Genomic DNA, 20,710 nt, shown 5'->3' with positions numbered 1-20,710 from the left:
CACAGCGATTTGCTGTAACGACAAATAATGATGATGTTTTTGAATTTATGTATACCTTTGTACCAAGGTTCGGATGCCTATCACATTTTACATTTTAACATCTTGAACGAATGATTTTTACTTAAGTTTTGTCGGCAGATATTAAGTGCTTTCAAATAAAATCTGAACAACAAACGTCTGATAACCTTAATATCAAATAAACAAGGATCACAATAAACAGTTAATGGGAATAGTAATCATTCTCAGAATGATACACATAACTTAGAATAGTTTTACTACTTGTTTATTTTGAAGAAATTCTCCGTTTCTTGGGGAATCTAGTTCGGGGCTAGCAAGGAACGGTTTTCATCGCATTTCTTTTAAAGTGGTTTGACATATGCAGTAGCAAAATAAAGATACAAAGTGTAATTGTATATACGCCGGACTATCTGTTCCTTTGTCTCCATTTTCTTCGTATTAATCATTGTTAAATCTTGTTCAATTCGACTATCCAACGGAGCAAAATATCATTTGTTTAAAAATTTTTGGACTGAGCTTGGGGTCATCATTAAAGTCTGTATCAGCATTGATAATTTTTTCTGCGCCATTTTTCAATAAATTTTAATCACAACAGAAGTCCTATGTATCTGATAAAAATTGGAATCTGAAATGTTTATTCTTTCTAGCACTTTTGATATAAACCCTTAGTTAAAAAGTATATTGTTGTCATTTACACACAGTAATATAGCTGATTTACATGTGTGTGACAATACCAATTTTGGATCATCATTAACTAATGGAATTATTCACGTACACTTCTTCTCTAAATGCACATAATGTTAAAATGATTCCCACAATTTGCTTACAAATGTTTACCGTGCTTAACAAACGAGTTCATATTCAAACAAATATCTAAAAATATATATCAGGAAGACTGTGGGCCAATTGTAACTTTTAAGTCCTTGCCTCATACTTTGGTAAATTATTTAATTATTGATATCATATGTTGTGTTCTGGTCGTTCTTTGTACAAGATACCGATTGAGAAATTATTCTTGCATTTACTTGCATTATCAGACTAATAGCAATTTCATTTTACAGTTCTAACTGAAAATTAAACTATGTAGCAATATTTGTATTTAAAGGGATATTCAGGCAAAATAATGACAAAATATTAAAATTATTTTATGTACTCAAATCACCCTAAAATGATTTTTCTTGAAGTTTCAGCATGAATTTCTGTTTAAATTCTATATATTTTAGGTTTGAAGCGTAAATATATCTATATATGTTGAACAAAATTTAGACGCCAATAGAATCAGCAAATAGTTTTTAAAAAAAGTCAGGTGACTTAAACAAACCCTTGAAGTTACAATAACAGATATTGTGGATATTGTATGATTGAAATAAGCCTAATCATTCATTCATTTGACGTGTTCTTTAACGTTTCCAGAGTTCACTTTGACAATTATAGTGAAATGCTAGCGCTCTAACCTGACCCACGCGGGTCAAGTTAGGAAACCACCCTTTTATTCTTTATAAGGAGAAAAGTTTTTTTCCTTTGACCGTCTAATACATTCATTTTAAGGGCATTTACAGTATAACGAATGAAAAATTTAAAACTAAGAAATAGAAATTTTGCCTGTGTCTCCCTTTAATGCATTAAGTCATTGGAAAAAAAACACACAAAAAAACGCGAAATATAATCAGTACGTCAACCTCTTTTAATGAATTAACGGGTAGAGCAATGCCAAAGATAGTAAAGCTATAGAACCCGTCATAATGGATAAGAAGGTGTTTAATGCTTAAAAAAAATCAGGTAGCTTTTGATTTGTGTGTTTATTTATTAAACACAAAAAGTATACTTAATGTCTTCGATAATATTATACTACACATTTTCAGACGTTATCATCTTATGTAGGCCAATACCAGTATAATAAACAGGTGAATTTTACATTTGAGTTAGGTGCCAGACTTTTCTCCTTCTTGGTGGCGTATCTGGACCGGAAAAAACCACTTGACGGAAATCAGTTTAATGACCTATCTAATGCAATTACAATAAATATTAAATAAACGGAATGTTCAGTGCAAAAATAACACCTGTTCAAGATTTGAATAACGATACAGACATGGTTATGCTAGAAGCAAAATGATGCCGATTATTATGGTAATTCTTTTAATCTTTCGATAAAATCTTTTTTATATGTCAGCTGATTTTGAATGGCTCTAAGGCCGTGCTACACCTATCTAAGTATTGAATGCAAGTATCATATACTCTTGTATTGAATAATGTAGACACCCTACTTGTATGGTTTTTAAAGAGGAATTATGTGACACCCATGAAGATAATTTCTTGCAAGAAAATTAGAGCCCGTCTACACCTATCCAAGTCTTGAATGCAAGTATCATATTCTCTTGTATTGGATAGTGTAGACACCCTACTTGAATGAGTTTTAAAGAGAAATTATGTGACATCCAAGAAGATAATTTCTTGCAAGAAAGTTAGAACACGTTCTATTTTTCTACAAGTTTTTGGCTGTCAAGACACTGATAACACCGGTTTGACACAAAACATGTGCCCCGAAGGTTTGATAGTGCTGTAATTTTTATTATTTTCTGACTTTTTGTTACTGATTCAGTGTACATGCCCTTTGAATTTCAGTAAATGATAACAATGTCTTGGTCAAAGGAACAAATCAATACGCTGATACACAGAAGAGCAAAAAAAAAATAAATAAAAAAAATAAATACATTGTAAAAAAACTAAAAAAGAGCTCTTTTTCAAGTAGAGTCAAAATGGATTTAAAATGATCTTGTTCATTTAGTGAATAACTTTCATCAAATAAAGAATTTGCATCAAAATAAATTTTTGTCACATTTTTTTAATTTTAAAAAAGAATGAACGCATTTCATTTACTCCATTCTGTTTTAGCTAATTGCATCATTTTCCCGCTCTTTTCACATATTTTACAGAAACATGATAGTCTTGCAAAGACAAAGGTATAAATCCTGGACTATCTTAATGAGACATTTCAGTAAAAATTGTGCCTGAAAAAATGTTGAAAGGGCCATTTATTTAGCTTATCTAAATGTGACATGTAAGAAACTTGAATAGGTGTAGACACGGCCTTAGAACAGGTTCTATTTTTCTACAAGTTTTTGGCTGTCAAGACACTGATTACACCAGTTTGACACAAAACATGTGCCCGAAGGTGTGATAGTGCTGTTTATTTTATTATTTTCTGATTTTTTTGTTGTTGATTTGCATCAAAATGTATTTTTTCTCACATTTTCCATTTTTAAAAGAATGTACGCATTTCATTTACTCCATTGTTTTAGCTAATTGCGTCATTTTCCTATTTTCCGCTTTTTTATTCACACATTTTACAGAAACATGATAATATTTCAGTAAAAATTGTGCCTGATTATATGTTGAAAGGCTTATCTAAATGTGACCTGAAAGAAACTTGAATAGGTGTAGACGCGGCCTAATACAAACATATGCTTATCATACAAAAGTTTTAGAAATTTGTAACGATATAACATCACAGGTGGCAGTATCAGTGTTTGGACACCCCACCCCTATCTGCCCCTGGACCCCTACTACAACCCTGAAAAAAATAATTCAACACTCTAAGGCTAATACTATAAGGTACCAAATACAAAACCACCGATGAAATTATATAAAAAAAAAATTTCCACTATCAAAATTATAGTTATAGAAAGGTGAAAAGCCTACTATATGTTCATTTGCCAAACAATGTGGAACACGGGAAATCGTTGTTTCGGCGACTGAGGCGCATTCCGGCGGGATTTCGCTGCATCATTCATTAACATCAATAAAAAGAACTAGAATTCCACAGCTTATCTAATTCAAGTCCAACGAATATCACTATCATTCCGATTTTTTCTGTTTCACGGTATTTTTTTAATTGTCGTAGCCATTTTGCAGTCTGATACCTGGGTTGAAATACGCGATCTGATTGGACGAGCCAAATTGGACGTCCAATCAGATCGCGTATAACACACAGGTATCAGAATCCAAAATGGCAACGACAAGTAAAAAATACCGTGAAATAGAAAAAAAACGATAGAATATTGATATTCGATGGACTTGAATTAGATAAGCTGTGGAATTCTAGTTCTTTTTATTGATGTTAATGAATGATGCAGCGAAATCCCGCCGGAATGCGCCTCAGTCGCCGAAACAACGATTTCCCGTGTTCCACATTGTTTGGCAAATGAACATATAGTAGGCTTTTCACCTTTCTATAACTATAATTTTGATAGTGGAAATTTTTTTTTTATATAATTTCATCGGTGGTTTTGTATTTGGTACCTTATAGTAAGCCTTAGAGTGTTGAATTTTTTTATCAGGGTTGTAGTAGGGGTCCAGGGGCAGATAGGGGTGGGGTGTCCAAACACTGATACTGCCACCTGTGTATAACATTATATAATAGAATAAGGTTTTAAAACCCACATTAATAAAGTGAAACGTCAGTACATGTATATACATATATGCAAACATAACGCTCACTCTGATGATACAGTGAAATTAACTGATTTTAGTCATATTTTGCATAATTGTATAATGAATAATTGTAACGCTTTATATGGATTGTAAATATATTAGATAATTTAACTCTTGATTCAGTTCACTAAAGTTTGATTTTTGAGAACTTTGTTTGCTAATCTAAAGGTTTGGAGATTAAATATAGGAACTGGTAGCACTAGTCAATTATAATTTCCCGGTTCCAACATCTACAAGGACGGGCGGGAGATAATGGGATTAATGGATTTTGGTACTAGGGATGTTCAATTATGAATGCAACTGGGTCAATTTTCAGAAGTTCTTAACAAACAGTGCCAAAATAATTATCTTAATCCTTCAAAATACTCACCACAATGTGATATACAAAGTTTTAGTCGTTCATCCAATTTTAAATGCGTTCAAGGGATACTGTTCAGACACTGGTAATTAGCTGAACAGAGATTTTTTTGCTTTTGATATTTTCTTCCAGCAAGTTTTTTTTTTTGAGCCTCGGGAAAAGGGGCAAGATCTGGCGGAGAATAAGGAGGATGAGGAAGCCAGACAACCTTTTCCTGATTCAGATATTCTTGTACAATGGCCGCTTTGTGTAACGAAGCATTGTCATGCAACAACCTGACGGAGACCAGTTGCTGGTCGACGGTTTTTGAAATATTTCTTTAATTTATGAAGTACCTTACCTTTGTAAAACTTTGCATTTACTGATTTACCCTTTGGTACGGCAATTTGAATAGCAGGAAAGAAAATTATAAACATGACCTTTTTGACGCTCATGGTGAGTTTTGCTATGCAAGATCTTTGACTTCCTTTGGTTGTCCATATTTTGTAACGCTTCTTTCGCATGGGCTTATTAAAGTGAACTAATGTCTCATCGCGAGTGATGATATTTGCGAAAGATCGATTGTTGTAATTTGGGTACTGTTTCAACAATTGTTTTTAGCTTCTTACCCGAGCAAGTTTTTGCTCTTTTGTAAGGAGATAAGGTATCAATCTGGCACTTATCCTTCTCATTTTCAAATTACGTCTGAGAATTGTATGAGTGGCTCCTACACAGATACCAACGCATTTAGCTATATACCTAGTACCTAGTTGTAAATATTGCACCATGAGCAATCAAATCATTTACTTGTTCAACCATTTTTGGCAAATTTGCAGTTTTCGGACGGCTTGCGTGAGTTGCATCTTTTACTGAATCCACACCACTTTTAAATTTCTAACACCACCGTAACAGATGTTTCTCATAAGGAGGTCCTTTGGGCGAGGTTTAAAATCCAAAAGTCGAAGTCTTTGCTTATCCCCGGTTTGGGTAGTGGTTGCTATTGACTGGTGTATTAATGGTAAAGGGAGTCAAAATATGCTTAAACAATGCAATAAATATTCAGTTTCAGATATCAAAAGCCTCATTCGTGTGCGAACTGAACTTCTTTGTATACAAACTCTCAGTAATGAACATTATACGAACTGAGCATTCTGAAAACATTTAACGTTAAATGCAACACTTCATTCGCCTTTTAACGAAATGGAGCGGGTATAATATATATCCGCCCTACTGACCGACAATGTGCGGGCGTGTGTTCCATTAAAGCTAAACATCAAAAATCAAAACATCTGCCGATAATTGTTCATAACAGTGTCTGTTTTTATAAGTTGATTTATTGCTGATTTTAGTCGGTGTACCTTTCTTCTATCAATTATTTAGGGTGTGTAACGAAACATTATTAACATATCCCAGCTGTAAGAAGAGCACGTTATATTAACCTAACGTTACAATATTGTCGGAGTTGTTGTTGTTGTTGCTTGTAAAAGCAAGGATTTTGCACTGCAAAGGAATAATGATAAGAGAACAATGTGTTAACCAAGTACATTTCATCAGCACGGAAAGTTTCAATGAACATCTAAATTTCCATTCAACAGTTATAATTGCTCTTCGACAGTATACCTATGTTTACTTATGACGTACTTGAGTGTTTGACATAACCATTTTACGTATCAACATACTCAAAATAATATTTTCTTACATGCACTCTGTTGATAAATAAAATGTTTGTTTTGTAAACATGTCGAAATTGTAAAAAGTTGCCTTGTACTTCACTTCAGTGTTGTTTTAGTTTTCTGGTCCCTCGGCATTATTCATTCCATCACTTTTAAGTGTTTAAAATTAAGTCTCGAACCATTGCTTGCTGGTGGACATAAGAGATGTTGCACTTTTTCGTTTTATCTCATGTACAGACAATTAAACTGCAATTTGTTTTTAATTGTGTTGTGATAAATGTATCCGAAGAATAACTCTTTTTCCAGATTTATTTACATGTTTACAGATAGTTTTTTTGTTATTATATTGTCTGTATTGTCTCAACTTTGATATTCTTTCCTTTTCTTACAGACAGCAACTATAAATTGCGTTGAAATTCCAAATGCTGTTTAGTTAATCATTATAATTTTTTTGCAAAAGAAACGAAATCAATGGACTGACTGAAATTTTGAGACAATTTCTTAATTAGAACATATATACAATTGTTCATTTATCTTATCTAAATGAAAACCATTGTTTGTTGTCTGCCAAAAGTTTATGAGTCAATCACTTTCATAATTTAGTTAAATAAACAGACTGTGTTATCTTATTCTAGAAATTACACATATTATACTTGTTTAAGTCATTATATTTTTTGTCCCTATATGTATGTTCTGTTGTTGTTGTTTTTCTATTTCTGAAGGTCACATTGGAAACTAAGATATTATAAGTTTTTTGTATTTAAGTTTGCTTTTGTTTATTCTTATATGATATTTTAACCTTGCTTTTCTAAAAATTTAAAGATAGATTTTTATGTATTTGTAATTAATTATATATTGCAATATTTTGAATATCAAACCTGTCGGTTTCTGGTACAAATGTTGCCGCCATATGATTTACTGTTTCGTGTGCCTTCAGTGATTCGGATTCTCATTCCGGCTATATAGTATCTATTGTTTATGACGTAACACTATCTACTAAAGACAAAACATGATATTTCCGTGCCAAACATTTCTTATTACCCATTGTAACGTGGATTTTGAAATAAGCTTAAATACGCAAACGTACATTTGAGTACCAAATAAATAATAAATAACAAGAAGTATCTTTTAAAAAAAGATACTCGGGCAAAATAAAACTGGTTAACTTGCATATGTTAGTTCTTATTTTTCCATGCAAAGTCAAATAGAAATGCTTACATAAGAATGAAGTAATAATTTCTTGGCAGTCGGCGAGGCAATTCATAAATACTTGATTAACATGCTAATATATATATAAATTATGAATATTATATAAATTGAACAGATCAATAACCATATATTATATTAGACAATTATTGAACATCATAAACTAAGAGTACCTGATAAGTTCTGATATTATTTTTGGACAAACTTTTCACTAGAAAATGTAATGAGATCTGAATGCAATGCAAGAAGTATAGTACAGAACTTGAGTATCTAAGCAATTTAACTAGAAAGTTAAAAAACTATCCTGTACATTTTATTTTAGAAGTATTCTTTACATTTTATTTCATGATGACAAGCCCATCCTTTACATTTTAGTTTAGAACTATCTTAGACTGACATGAACTATACTTTACATTTTGTTTTAGAATCCAGATTTCATTTTGTGATTTTAAAATGACCAATGAAAACTCTTCCTTTATTTTTCCCTACATTTTTACAGGAAGTCATACTGAAAATAGACCGGCATTCGTTCGGAAAAATGTTTAATTAGTTGATGTTCATACAAGAAACCTTCAAATAAACATTTTGTCAACTGCTAATTGTAATTACCTAGACGTCCGTTAATTTAATATGTTATTTGCCATTCCTTGCCCGGTAAATGTCGGAGGGTTAATTACCATCCTTTGCTTTCCCTCAGGTGAACTATGTTCTATGTCATTTCTGTACAGAAAACATGATAAATATTGGAATTTCATTAGTAGTTCTTCTCTTTTTTTGTAGGAGGAGCAGGAGGGCGTAATCAGTTTAAGAACTATAGAGAAACTGCTGACAATACTATATCATATATTACCAATCAGTATGTATTTTATCACAGATATAACCAAGTCTGTTAATGAACATATTTTATTAAAACTTATTTTTATTAGAAAGTTGACCCGATTTTATAAGAAAATTGAATTACCTTTATTAGAAAGTTAATTTATATATTCATTCATCTTAATCGACAAATCAGCAATATAAATTGTCAATATATATTGTCATTTAGTGAATTTGTTAGTGAAGACAGCATGTGCTTTCCGCATTCTTAATTGTCTTTAGCTATTTTTATTTGTTATTTTACTCTATTGCGAAACAGCAAGTTCCAATCTATACCAATTAAAGCCAATCTACCAGTTCATAAAATAGTTTCATCAACAACTGAGCAAACTGGACAGTTAATCTTTTGCCATGTCATTGCTAAATATTGGATGCATATACTCTTATATTCTCACCTAACATTTTATGTAAATTATACGACTTCAACTTTTTAGGACCTTTAAAAAAAACAAATATAAATACTTTTATTTTAATCTTTCACTCATGTGATACAGAAAAAAGTATAACAGAACAAACTTCTGTTTCCTTGTTTTTAGGTTTTTTTATTCTTATTTTCATTTTTAATTCAATTTTCACATTTTTTTTGGATTTTTATCAAACATGTATTAAAATACAAAGTGCCAAAAGCACTTGTTTATCCGAACTATATTTACATCCAGATATTATAACATTTATGCTTCTTCCGGTGCATTTTAGTGATAGTTGATTGTTTAGTCTTCATGGGGAAGATGTATACAGCCTGTAATATCTTTTTCAGAGAAAACTGTTAATCACTGTCAAAAATCAGTGGGAAAATGAGCTTTGTTTGTTTTCGCATGTTTGTTTTTCAAGCTTTCTTTACGTCACAAGGTGGTTCCGTTTTGACAATTAAAGTCTTTAAGAACGTTGCATATAAACAATAGTTCAGAAAATGTGAAATGTTTTAAAACAGATGGTATAGTAGTACATCATGACCTCCAGGTATTCGAAACTTGCACATGATGTTATCTTTGTGAAATGGTTTAAATGTTAAGGTGTGATTATTTCATTTTTAACAAGCTAGAAACTATTATAATGCATTTTTTTTACTATTTCCGTCTCAGGGCTTGGCTTTTCTATAGAATTTCACACATATTATCATAGTGATATGTATCTTAATTATATTTTTTACCACTATCATTATTATCACCATCGTATATTGTCATTACCGTCTTTGTTTATGTTACCTTTGCTAACATCATACATCTTGTCATGTTTTATGTTTTTACTAATCATGACAACAATATTTTCCACGGCGATCATAATGGCGACAGTGACAAGGAAAGAAATATCGTCGTTAAGATGTCTTAATGGCAAATGGCATCAATACAGAATATAATCTTATTTTTTAAGACACTTATAACAAAGAAAGCATATAAAACTGTTGTTCTTTCACACCATAAAATCTATTCCGATATACAATTCATAAAATTAATGATTCATTTTTTACATTCAATTATAACTTACTGTTTTAAATACATTAAAAAGGAAAAAAGTGGACAGTTGGCTACTAAATAAAAGTCATATTTACCTTAAAACAAACACGAAAATTAATTTGAAAAATATAAAAAATGTTAAAATGTCTGGACTTAATCTTTAACACCATATGCCACTTCTGAGTAATTTACATTTCATAAGAACAGAAACTAGGAAATCCTGAGACAGTATGCTCAATCAGACAAACTAATTTCCATAAATCAGATGATTTTACAAAGGTAGATAAATTATTTGCTAATTCATTTGCCACCATTCCACAACATGCGCATAAATTAATTGTTTTGTTTTCGCAAATTGATTTTCCTTACTTAGTTTGCCAAACAATCAGAGTCTTGTCTTGTAAATTCAATTAATATTTCTATCTCATTTGAGCTTGAAGTGAAAACGTTAATTGTGATTGTAGTCTGCCAAAAGTTCATGGTAAGAATGAGAAAACCAAACCTGTTTAATGTTGTTTTATGTTGTTTTATCATTTTGTATGTTGTCATGAGGAGTACAGCGACTTATGGGTAAGTATGTCAAGGCCTTCACTTGTAAGACAAAACGGCTCAAACATGTCCACACAAAACACTTTTATGTTTATGTGCTTAAAATGAGCTTGATCAAACTTCTGAAAGTCCTTGGTTATTTTAAAATTAAAACTTCTTACCAACTTCGTAAATCTGATTAGAATCAGCTCCTAAATAACGTTACATGTAAGAAATAAGAACATCCGAACTTTAGTCAAATTACATCTTCGTTAAACGCGGTTACATAATATACTTGAGGTGCTACAAATTTTACCAAAGTTTTGAGAAAAGCCTTTAAGGAATGTATGGGATACATTTGAAATAGTCAATCATGTGACCTTAAAATGTAATTAATGATTTTTCAAAAATTTAAATCGTGCTATATATTCGATTCGTGACAAACGGCTTAACAGAGGTAAACGACAAGTGAATATAACTATTACACATACCTCTCTAAAAAAATTATAAATTTTTGCATCTATCATTTAAATACATTTTGTAAGCAATGCAGTTTCATTTAAAGATATTGATTATTTATTTATAATAAAAATGTTTTATTGATTTATAGTTAATTTAACGATTCGTGACTATCAATTATAATTATCGTTATCAAAATTTACTGATCTGGCATAAGTTACTATTTTATTGCTTATCAAGCGGACCTTTGTCAGTTTATGCAAGATGAACCTGTTGCACAGTTTATAAAATTTCTGGAACGAGTTTAATGTTAGATCAAGTATATTATATAACAAGTACATAACGATTTGTATTATAAAGCCAGACAACAGAGAAAATAAGAATCCCTAAAGAACGCCAAGAATTATTGTTTTAAAGGACATTCGGTTGTAATTCAAAATAAAACAATATTATCATATGAAATTGATGTTTTCGTTTAAATGATATACATCTTATATATTTTAGTGAAAATATACAGGATCAATATAAAAGGAGAGAAATATACATTACAGATCTGAACGTTCTAGACTTGTTTGTCTCCCTTGAAAGTAAGTGCTCATACAATAAATGATATCTCAAAAGAAGCCAGCTCTTACTGTTAGGAGTCACTTGTTATATTTAGATAACCATATAATACAAATTGGTATATTGTTCATAAACGAATTCCCTTTTGTAATTTTATTTTTATAGTTATATAAGGGATAGAGAATTGAGGCGGTTTGGGAAACACATATTGATTATATTTCCCGGCATTCTATTATGTATATCTTTATTTGAGCCGCGCAATGACAAAACCAACGTAATGTGTTTGCGACCAGCATGGATCCAGACCAGCCTGCGCATCCGCGCAGTCTGATCAGGATCCATGCTTTTCGTTTTCAAACCCTATAACAAGTAGAGAAACTGATAGCAAACAGCATGAATTCTGTCGTGGCGCGTCTCACTTCTTTTTAATTTTCTTATGTACTTCATGCACCAGAGCCATAAGAAGGTCCATGATTATTAGAATTTTTAATCATATTCTGGCTGTTTCCTCTCTTACCCAATCGAATATATGCGATTGAAACCCAACTACCGTCAATAAACAGGCTTAATCAAACCGAGCCTGCAACATTTTCAATTTTGCCCTGTTGGGCTTTCTTTAGGGATTCTTCTTTCTCTATTGATACAACTATGAATCAGTTATCTTAGTTTCGGTTGGGTTTGAGGTCACGCCGACACTGTAAGATCATATGGGGACTTCCTAGCTTCTTTGTTGCTACATCGTGGATTATTTCAGACATGAGTTAACATACGAGAGTTAAACCATCCACCATCTGTAAGTTAGTTGGATATTTTCCTCACATGAGAGAATCATACGTTCAGAGCTGTTAATATAATGTTATGATGGTTTTATTCCTGAAAAAAAAATTGATACATTCGTTTTTCACGAAATCTACATAGGGTAAAACTAAAATATGACGCTATGTCGAATTTGTTTCTTCATCAAGAGGAAGCAATATGAATGTCTAGTAGTCAATATACATACATCTAGATGGATTGTAGCTTCGACAAGTACTGACCGTCACGTTTACTTGTAGGACACCTTTTATCTTAACATAAAGTTTACATTAGGTTATCTAATACGAATATATGAATTACTTGAAAATTAGTCTGATCAGTGGTCGATGACAATACCAATAAATGTAATATTCTTTACTTTTTGTCTGTTTCTCTTTTTCCCTACACGATTGTTAATTTGACCTCACTGTTTAGCTAGCTGACCCTGCACTTTCCTATCTATGCAGTGTCCGATATATTTCTCCCATTTTGTTATACTGTGTTTTTTTTCAGGGTGGAAATTTTATCATTTTAAATTATATGAGAAGTTGTATAACTATGCTGCATTTATACATACATACATAGACAAAATAATTCAATTAAGCCACAGCTACATTCAAGAATATCAATTTTTATCATTATTAAAACGGTATTGACTTTGCTAATCGTTTTACGAATATATATATTCTCAAGTGCATAGTACCTTTTGGTCACTTTTTTACATATTGGCATGTTCTGATAAATTTCATGATTCATTTTCGATGAATGAATCAAATTAGCTGTTACTTTACTTCTACTAAACAATGGCTCTTTCATATTATGGTGATATGTTTAAATGAGAGCCATCGACACTTCCGTTGTAGAACCTTCCGCTAAAACAATGCTTGAAAAGGTAAAGACAGTTTCCAAAAATATCCGATTTCTAAAAGTATGTTGTTTTTTTCTCCAAAAATCTAAGAATGCTATGCATCGACAAATATTTTTTAATCAGTTTGAAAGCAATTTCGATACGATATACCCTAAAATGATGTTGCTAGAACTTTTAACAATTCTGTTTTCTATTACACAAACATTATTTCAAAGAGCTTGGTTTAAAATAAAATAAGGTTTTGCTGCCAAAATATATGCTTTCGGACGAGTTTGACGGACTGATAAGGGTATGTACCTAACACATTGGCCTGCATGCATGAGCATTCTTTGCAGTTTTACTGACGAATTGGGATGAAATTTTAGCCAAAAAGGTGGTTTTCGTTTCAATTTTGTATTTCAATTTGTTTTGCATTTCAGTGATGGTAGCATAGATTCTTCAGTTTCTACTACGCCGCTGTATATCTGTAAAATATAACAGGTGCCATTTTCAATAAATTCTTTTTCACTGATTGGATAATCTTCAAGTGAAAAAATCAATGTTCTTGTTAATGTTTTCCTAGGTGTAGAATATTTAATTTGCAAAAAAGAGTCTTTGATCATGATTATTTGATTTTTTTATTCTGAAGCTTGGTCCTTGGATTGGCTTTCTTAAATTGGTTTTGCCAGTGTGTTGCTTCAAATTATCATGCTTAATTTAATGTTCATTGTTTTGACGATAACTTTTTCATAGTGTTGCATTGCTTTGACGTGATTTAATTCGTGCTAGACGCCACACTTAAACGTTTCATGAATGTAAGTCTTTATCAACTTTTTTTTTGTTAATTTATGAATATTCATTGCCAATTTTCTACAATATTGACACTAATTGAATGTATTGGCTCCATTACTGATCGGGAAAATTACATAAAAATTTTGTTTATTCAACCAATACACAAAATTAAAGAGTTGTAAAGACAAAAAGGAGAAATAGTATAAAATAAACAATTAAAATGTCTTTTTTCTACATACGGGATTTATTTTCATCTCGTGGTATGAAAATTGTCAGAAACTGTCTTATGATAATAAAATCGGGAATTTAGAGAAAAGAAGCTTTAATATCCTCTATTTATTATAAAGACAAAACAAGACAGTGGTATAATCCATTTTATTTATGATAAAGTGAAACTTTTTAAAATTTAATAAAACAAATCTGTTTTTTTTTATTTTGAATAAAACATCATTTTTTTCTTGAAAAGACATGTCTACATGATGCCCTAAAACTTTTGAGAAATACTGCATAGACCAGTGGATTTATCACATGATTAAGAAAATACAATCTGTAAGAAAACAAAAACCAAAATAACTCCTTACTTGACATGTCAACAGTGTCCGAAATGTTTAGAGTAAGCAATAAATGTGCCATAAAAGTCGCTATGAAAACAACAGTTAACAAAAACCAAACTAATGTTTTAGCTGGAATCTTTGCTTTTTGTGATAATATGAAAAACTGACTTCCAGTTTTAGAACCATTTTTATCTATAACATTATTTGTTTCTGCAGGTTCTATATAGTCCTCTTTTTGCTCCCTATTTGCTAATGTTATAACTGACACATCTCTTGAACTGACACAAGAATCAGCTTTAAGTTCTGCTATCCTCTTTATTTCTATACTTCTTGATTTATCCGATTCTGTATGTGAAGATTTCAAATGTTTTATAGATCTGTCCAATTGTTTATGTCTCAACGCTTCTCTCATAACAAATGGATATAAAATGATATAAATAATTGAAATTCCAATTTGTAATATCAATAAAACTAATTTGTAAATTGTTCTTAATGTTGAAGTTTTATATTTCTCTTCCGTTTCACAAACATTAACTTCTATTTCCTGTCCAAATGAATTACGTTTACGAGTTGAATAGACCCCACATATCACTATTGTAGGAAAAGATAAAATTACTGGCCCTATGATTGCAGCCAATAATGATAGTTTAATACTTTTAGAAGGTGTAAGCTGTTTCTTTAATGGAAACATAGCCTTCCTAAATCTATCAGCAGATATTAATAGAAGAATAAATGAAGACGCAGAAGCACTAAATACTGCAATAAAACATTTTGCCTTACACAATATGACATCTGTAAATGCAAAGAAAAATCTGTGAGTTAAAATTTCAATTGGAAACAACGTCAAGCATGTAATCAAGTCAATTACAGCAAGTGCAATTACAAAAACTCTAAAAGTGTTTCCACGATAATCCTTACTCAACAAAAATACAACTAAAGTAAGAATATTTCCCATGACACCAAACACTGCTATCAACCCAAGTAATATAGAAAGGGGTAATAGCTCCCAAGCGTATCGAGCATTCAGATGTTCTGATGTTTCTAAAAGGTTTATTGTTTCATTTTCGATTTCTGATGCATTCATCTTCGGCAGAGTATCATGTAACAGTCAAATTTGTAAATGTTTACAAAGCTTTTGGACCGATATCGAAGTTTTAACCGTTCTTCTGTGTCTGAAATTTAAATTATATTAAGTAATCAGCACACATTATTAGATGAGAAATGTTTCGTATTCTGGCTTAACGTCTAAATTCCTATCTGTGTGGCCAGATTGTGAAATATGTTTTGAATTGAGTCATTTGTCCAAATACAGTTCATTTAGATCAAAATTTGTATAATTGTCATTTAAATTATCCATGAAACAAATTGAAAATGCTATTTTGACTATTACTTGTGAGCTCACCATTTACTCTTGGATGGGCATAATGTCACACGTAGAAATCAGAAATAGTAGGACTTATATATTTCAAGAGATGTTCAGATTTTGTTTTGTTTGGTGTATTTTTTTTCATTTACTTTATATTTTGATAAACATATTAATACAATCATTCACATACAACATTTGTGACTACATATAAAACATATCTGTCTCAGTTAAATCTATTTTTATTAATTCCAAACAAGAAAACAACAGCATATACTCAAAAGTAAACAAACACAAAACAATAACATTTTTCCACTTGAACGAATGAGAAAAAAGTTTGACCATAAATTTTGTACAATATTACATTCCCAAAATAAATGATAACGTGTTTCTAAATTACTGCTCCAAAAGTCACACAAAGTGGAATTGCAAAGATTGTATTTGGGAGCATAGTGTTTGTTGCAATAAGTCTATGGAGAAGCTAATACTATAAAATTCCTTTTGTCACACCTACAATACTTTGTAGTGGTATAGTATATATCTTATTCCAATTCAATTTTGTATCTATTTTGCTTTTTGTCCATTTCTCATTATTTTCATTTTTTTACCTTCTCATCATTTTCAAGTTGTATATTAAATATAAATTTATTTAATCGTTTGTATTTTTGAGAAGCGTATATTGTTTTTCTATATAAGCTGTGTTGATTTTTTGTTTCTCAATATATACTTTGGTATATTGTTTACAAGTCTAAAGTCTTTTTAAAAATCAGCATTTTTTATTCCGTAAATGTTTTAAAAATCTTTTCGCTATAATCATAAAGATGGTCTATATAAAGTATGCCAGTTTATTGTTAATTTTAATGCTAGAATGATAACAAACTATGTCTTTAGCATTATCTTTGTTTTTATTGTGCTCATGCTGAACGAAAGAATATCATTCATGAAAGAATTATGTGGATATCAATTTTTGATCGTTTTTTGAAAGATTGCATTGGAAGATAAAATCATTTCCATTTGTTTGGTATGTATACGTAAATTATGATTAAAAATATAACTATTTGTATCTGTTGGAAATTTTAATACATATCAACACTAATCAGAAACACCAGTGCATTAAACTTACCTTAAACTGTGTAAATTAAGTTGTGAAATATTCGTTGTTTCACTCAATCACTTTTCATTTACTTTCGAATCATTCATCTGAAATTAAAAAATAACGAATGTTTTGAAGAATAAAGTCAAGAACCGCAAAAACGTATACAGTAAAACTTTAGGAAACCTTTAATCTTGTAAACATAATTTTCACGGCGTTCTTTTATCAAACCGCCTCTTCTTTGCCGATATGAAAACATGCAGAATGAGTTCATTAATGCCGTTGTAAATATTTATCATAGATAAACGAGCTTGTTATTTCATTAAATATCTTAAACTCCTCGGGTACATAACAGGCACCTGCGTTGGTCGTGTTTAGAAAAATTGCAGAATACATCATAAGGGACTGCTTTCCTTCTTTTTTTGTTACTCTACGTCAAAAGAGAAGCGTGTTTTGTAAAAAAAAGTTTAATCCAACTAAATCATTTTTGTTTATTTTATTCAAATCGTCCAAAACTTCAGTTTTAAGTTTCTTTAAAAAAAATTCTTATGATACTTTTATAAAAAGTTTTTAATTTCCACCAAAATACCAAACAATCCTGAATGCCATATATAAAGTCATGAAACTACAAGTGTTCCTTTTTTGTTATCCTTATACGCTCTGTATGTTTATACCATCATGTTCTATGACAGACGTGTTTTTAACAATATGAATGATGATCACTAAATAAAGAAACAGAAATTATTCAAATATTCTTTACTTACCTAAAAATATTTAACCTCCATAAATTGAGAATATCTGGATCCCATGTCATTTTAGTTGTATGATGAATTCAAATATTTATGTTGTTGGAAACATTATCTGTTGTCTAGGATATTCATCAATGACATTAAATATTTACAAGTGGAAACTGAAATAACAAAATGAGCATAAATGCTACAGTTACAAAAAGGTATATCACCTAATGAAAATTGAATAGTCGATCTTATATAATGTTCTTTTGTGCCTATATATGTACATGTAAATTTAAATGTAGCGTATGCCTTTTAGTGATGTTATTGCCAATTTACTAAATTTTACAATTGGGCGACACTGTAAATACCAATGTTTATTGTGACCAAAGAGACATTTTATTTCAAAATCGACGTGAACATTCTACGATACATGCAATTGTACAGTCGATTCCGTTTACTTACATCACGGGTAAACATATTCATATACATTTTATCTGTAATTCTGTAAAATATATCATGCGGTCACTTTTGCCGGCTAACATGTATACGTTTACATCTATACATCTGTTAGTTATATACATGCTTACACAGGCGTTCGGCACATTTGCAATGCCAATAATGGTTCAATTATCATAAATCAAAGGTGTTTATTTTATGATAATTTGACCATTATTGGCATGGCAAATGTGCTGGACGCCTGTGCATGCGTAATGAACAAAAAATTATTATACAATAGATACATTACGCATAAATGCCTATATGAGTTTGAAACCATATAGCCAATTGCTTTTTAACATTTAGTTTTAAATCTCCAAAATCGTTTTCAGGTAAAACTCAAAATTATTGTTAGACAATTCATCATGACAAAGAAGTAACTGAGATTCAATATACATGTATAGGAACTATCTATTATGTCAGTTGAATATCCAGAGAAATGAAAACAACAGGATATAATTTTTTGATGTAACACAAGAGAAAAAAGCCAGAAAACTATGGACTTACAGAAATTGAGACTATTCTAGTTACCTGCCTTTTTAAAACTAATAATGAGTGTTCATCATGATATGATAGTAGTTATGATGATATCTTTGTTCCTTATATTGAACGGAATTTTTATCGTTGGACTACATACAACAAAATAATGAATTTTGTTGTTAGATCTAGTTATTTTTATTCTTTACATAATTAGTTTATACCAATTTATTTTAGTTCGATTGTCTTGGAAGTTTATTGAAATACTCTCGAATCCGTTCGTGGAACCAACCAGTACTATGCAATGAGTGTAAAGTTTCTTGCTAATGGAAACTTTCCCCCGACGCGTTAACCACTTGGCCACGCCGCCACACCTTTTAGTACTTGTTGACTGTTGAGGCTCATTTTAATTTACAAAAAAATATTTATATATGCAAAATATCTTTCATACATCAATTTATTTTTTGGGTAAGTCATGTTTCAAAACAATTATCAATTTCGTAGAAATCATGAGCTAGTAGAAATAGCTTCTAAATAATAAACAACATAAAAAAAACACGAAACATCACGATAAAATATTAACGGCTTACCTTTACATATATTGAGAGAATTTCCCGAATTTTAAAAGTTATTCAACCATTTTATTTACTCTATACACTAGCTCTAATACATCATGGCATATATTTCTAGTTGAGGAATATTGCATTTATTTTACTGCTTTATGTATCTACAGGTATCCACGGCCGACATTCTACGTTTTTTAGAGGATATACATTTCTTTGTTTCTATCGATCATATCTTTTTATCATTAAACACATCACGGAGAATATGAAATTATGTTTCTTTTATTATGCTTCTTTAATATCAAACAAAATTATATTGGTGTTATAATTATTGTAAATATTAATCTTATCTTGTACCCATTATTTCTGTAAATAATTGTGTTTTACCCTTTTACAATGGTTCAAGACACGTCGTTTGGTCGTTTTTTAAGCTAATTTTTAACGTCTGAATAACTCTACCCCAAATATAAGGTAATATTCTAAGATGAGAGAAGTTTCTAATTTAGTTGGAACGATAAGTGCGTGTTGCTAAGACGGTTCTCAATTAGGAATCATTTCCACTAAAACTAACTTAAAATTTGTATTATCTGTGAAACTGTGAACCGCAATTGTCCTCTTCCACTATTGTTAACCATTTCAAGCTAGTTTCTGAATTCGTCGATTAAGTTAGATTGACTTATTCATCGTAGCTAAATCTAGTGATGCATTTTGTGATGCAATTTCTCTATATTTAATCAATAAATATTGCACAGAGAGCAGAATTAGATTTTGTTAGTTATGCAACTCGGGTATTTATTTCGTATTTCATTTGTTTTAACAATATTAATAGTTTACAGCGATCACCACTAATAATATCACGTTTAATGGCAAGACTGATTCAATACATCAAAACAAAATAGTTTGTATACAGTTGCAGTTGTAATGTCGATGGTCGTAAATTGCTAAATTGATGTAATCATTACTGGTTGTTATAACATTTGCCATATCAATACAATAACGATATATATTCATGATAATTTCTACTGTATTTGAACAGAGTTTTTTTCCTTCAACATTGCTAAAATGTCTTTTGTTTCAGAGTGAGCAGAACGATTTAAAGTACTTAGAGACACGAGATAGTGCCACCATAAGAACAACCCACACATACTCGTAAGCAACTTCAAACAGATTATTTAAAACATTATTTTCGAAACAATTGCGGTGCATTTCTGGCTATGTAAAAGTAATGTAGGTCGTCCAACAGATTGACACAACCGATACCTCATAAAAACCGAATGGTGAATATGCCAGCGAATTGCAACTTTTAACTACTTCAACACTTTGAGGTGCCATAGAAAATATTCTGACGACATTCGTTATCTCAGTAGATAGATTTAAAAAAAAAACAAGAT

The 20,710-nt window shown here is 30.7% G+C and overlaps 1 protein-coding gene across 1 annotated transcript; it reads right to left on the bottom strand.

Moving 5' to 3' along the window:
- Positions 1-14,398: 14,398 nt before the first annotated feature.
- On the bottom strand, positions 14,399-19,434 carry LOC132743764 (D(1B) dopamine receptor-like). Its single transcript, XM_060732325.1, has 4 exons — positions 19,347-19,434; positions 17,815-17,960; positions 17,081-17,157; positions 14,399-15,766 (listed from the first exon to the last, which is right to left on the bottom strand). The coding sequence occupies exon 4, from the start codon at positions 15,676-15,678 to the stop codon at positions 14,488-14,490; it is 1,191 nt and encodes a 396-aa protein (XP_060588308.1). The 5' UTR covers positions 15,679-15,766; positions 17,081-17,157; positions 17,815-17,960; positions 19,347-19,434; the 3' UTR covers positions 14,399-14,487.
- Positions 19,435-20,710: the final 1,276 nt, after the last annotated feature.

Source organism: Ruditapes philippinarum, unplaced genomic scaffold, assembly GCF_026571515.1.
Source record: "Ruditapes philippinarum isolate M1 unplaced genomic scaffold, ASM2657151v2 ctg4202_1_1_1_1, whole genome shotgun sequence".
Taxonomy (NCBI): domain Eukaryota; kingdom Metazoa; phylum Mollusca; class Bivalvia; order Venerida; family Veneridae; genus Ruditapes; species Ruditapes philippinarum.
Note: the sequence above shows the minus strand (reverse complement) of the source record. Positions and strands in the feature narration are given on the sequence as shown.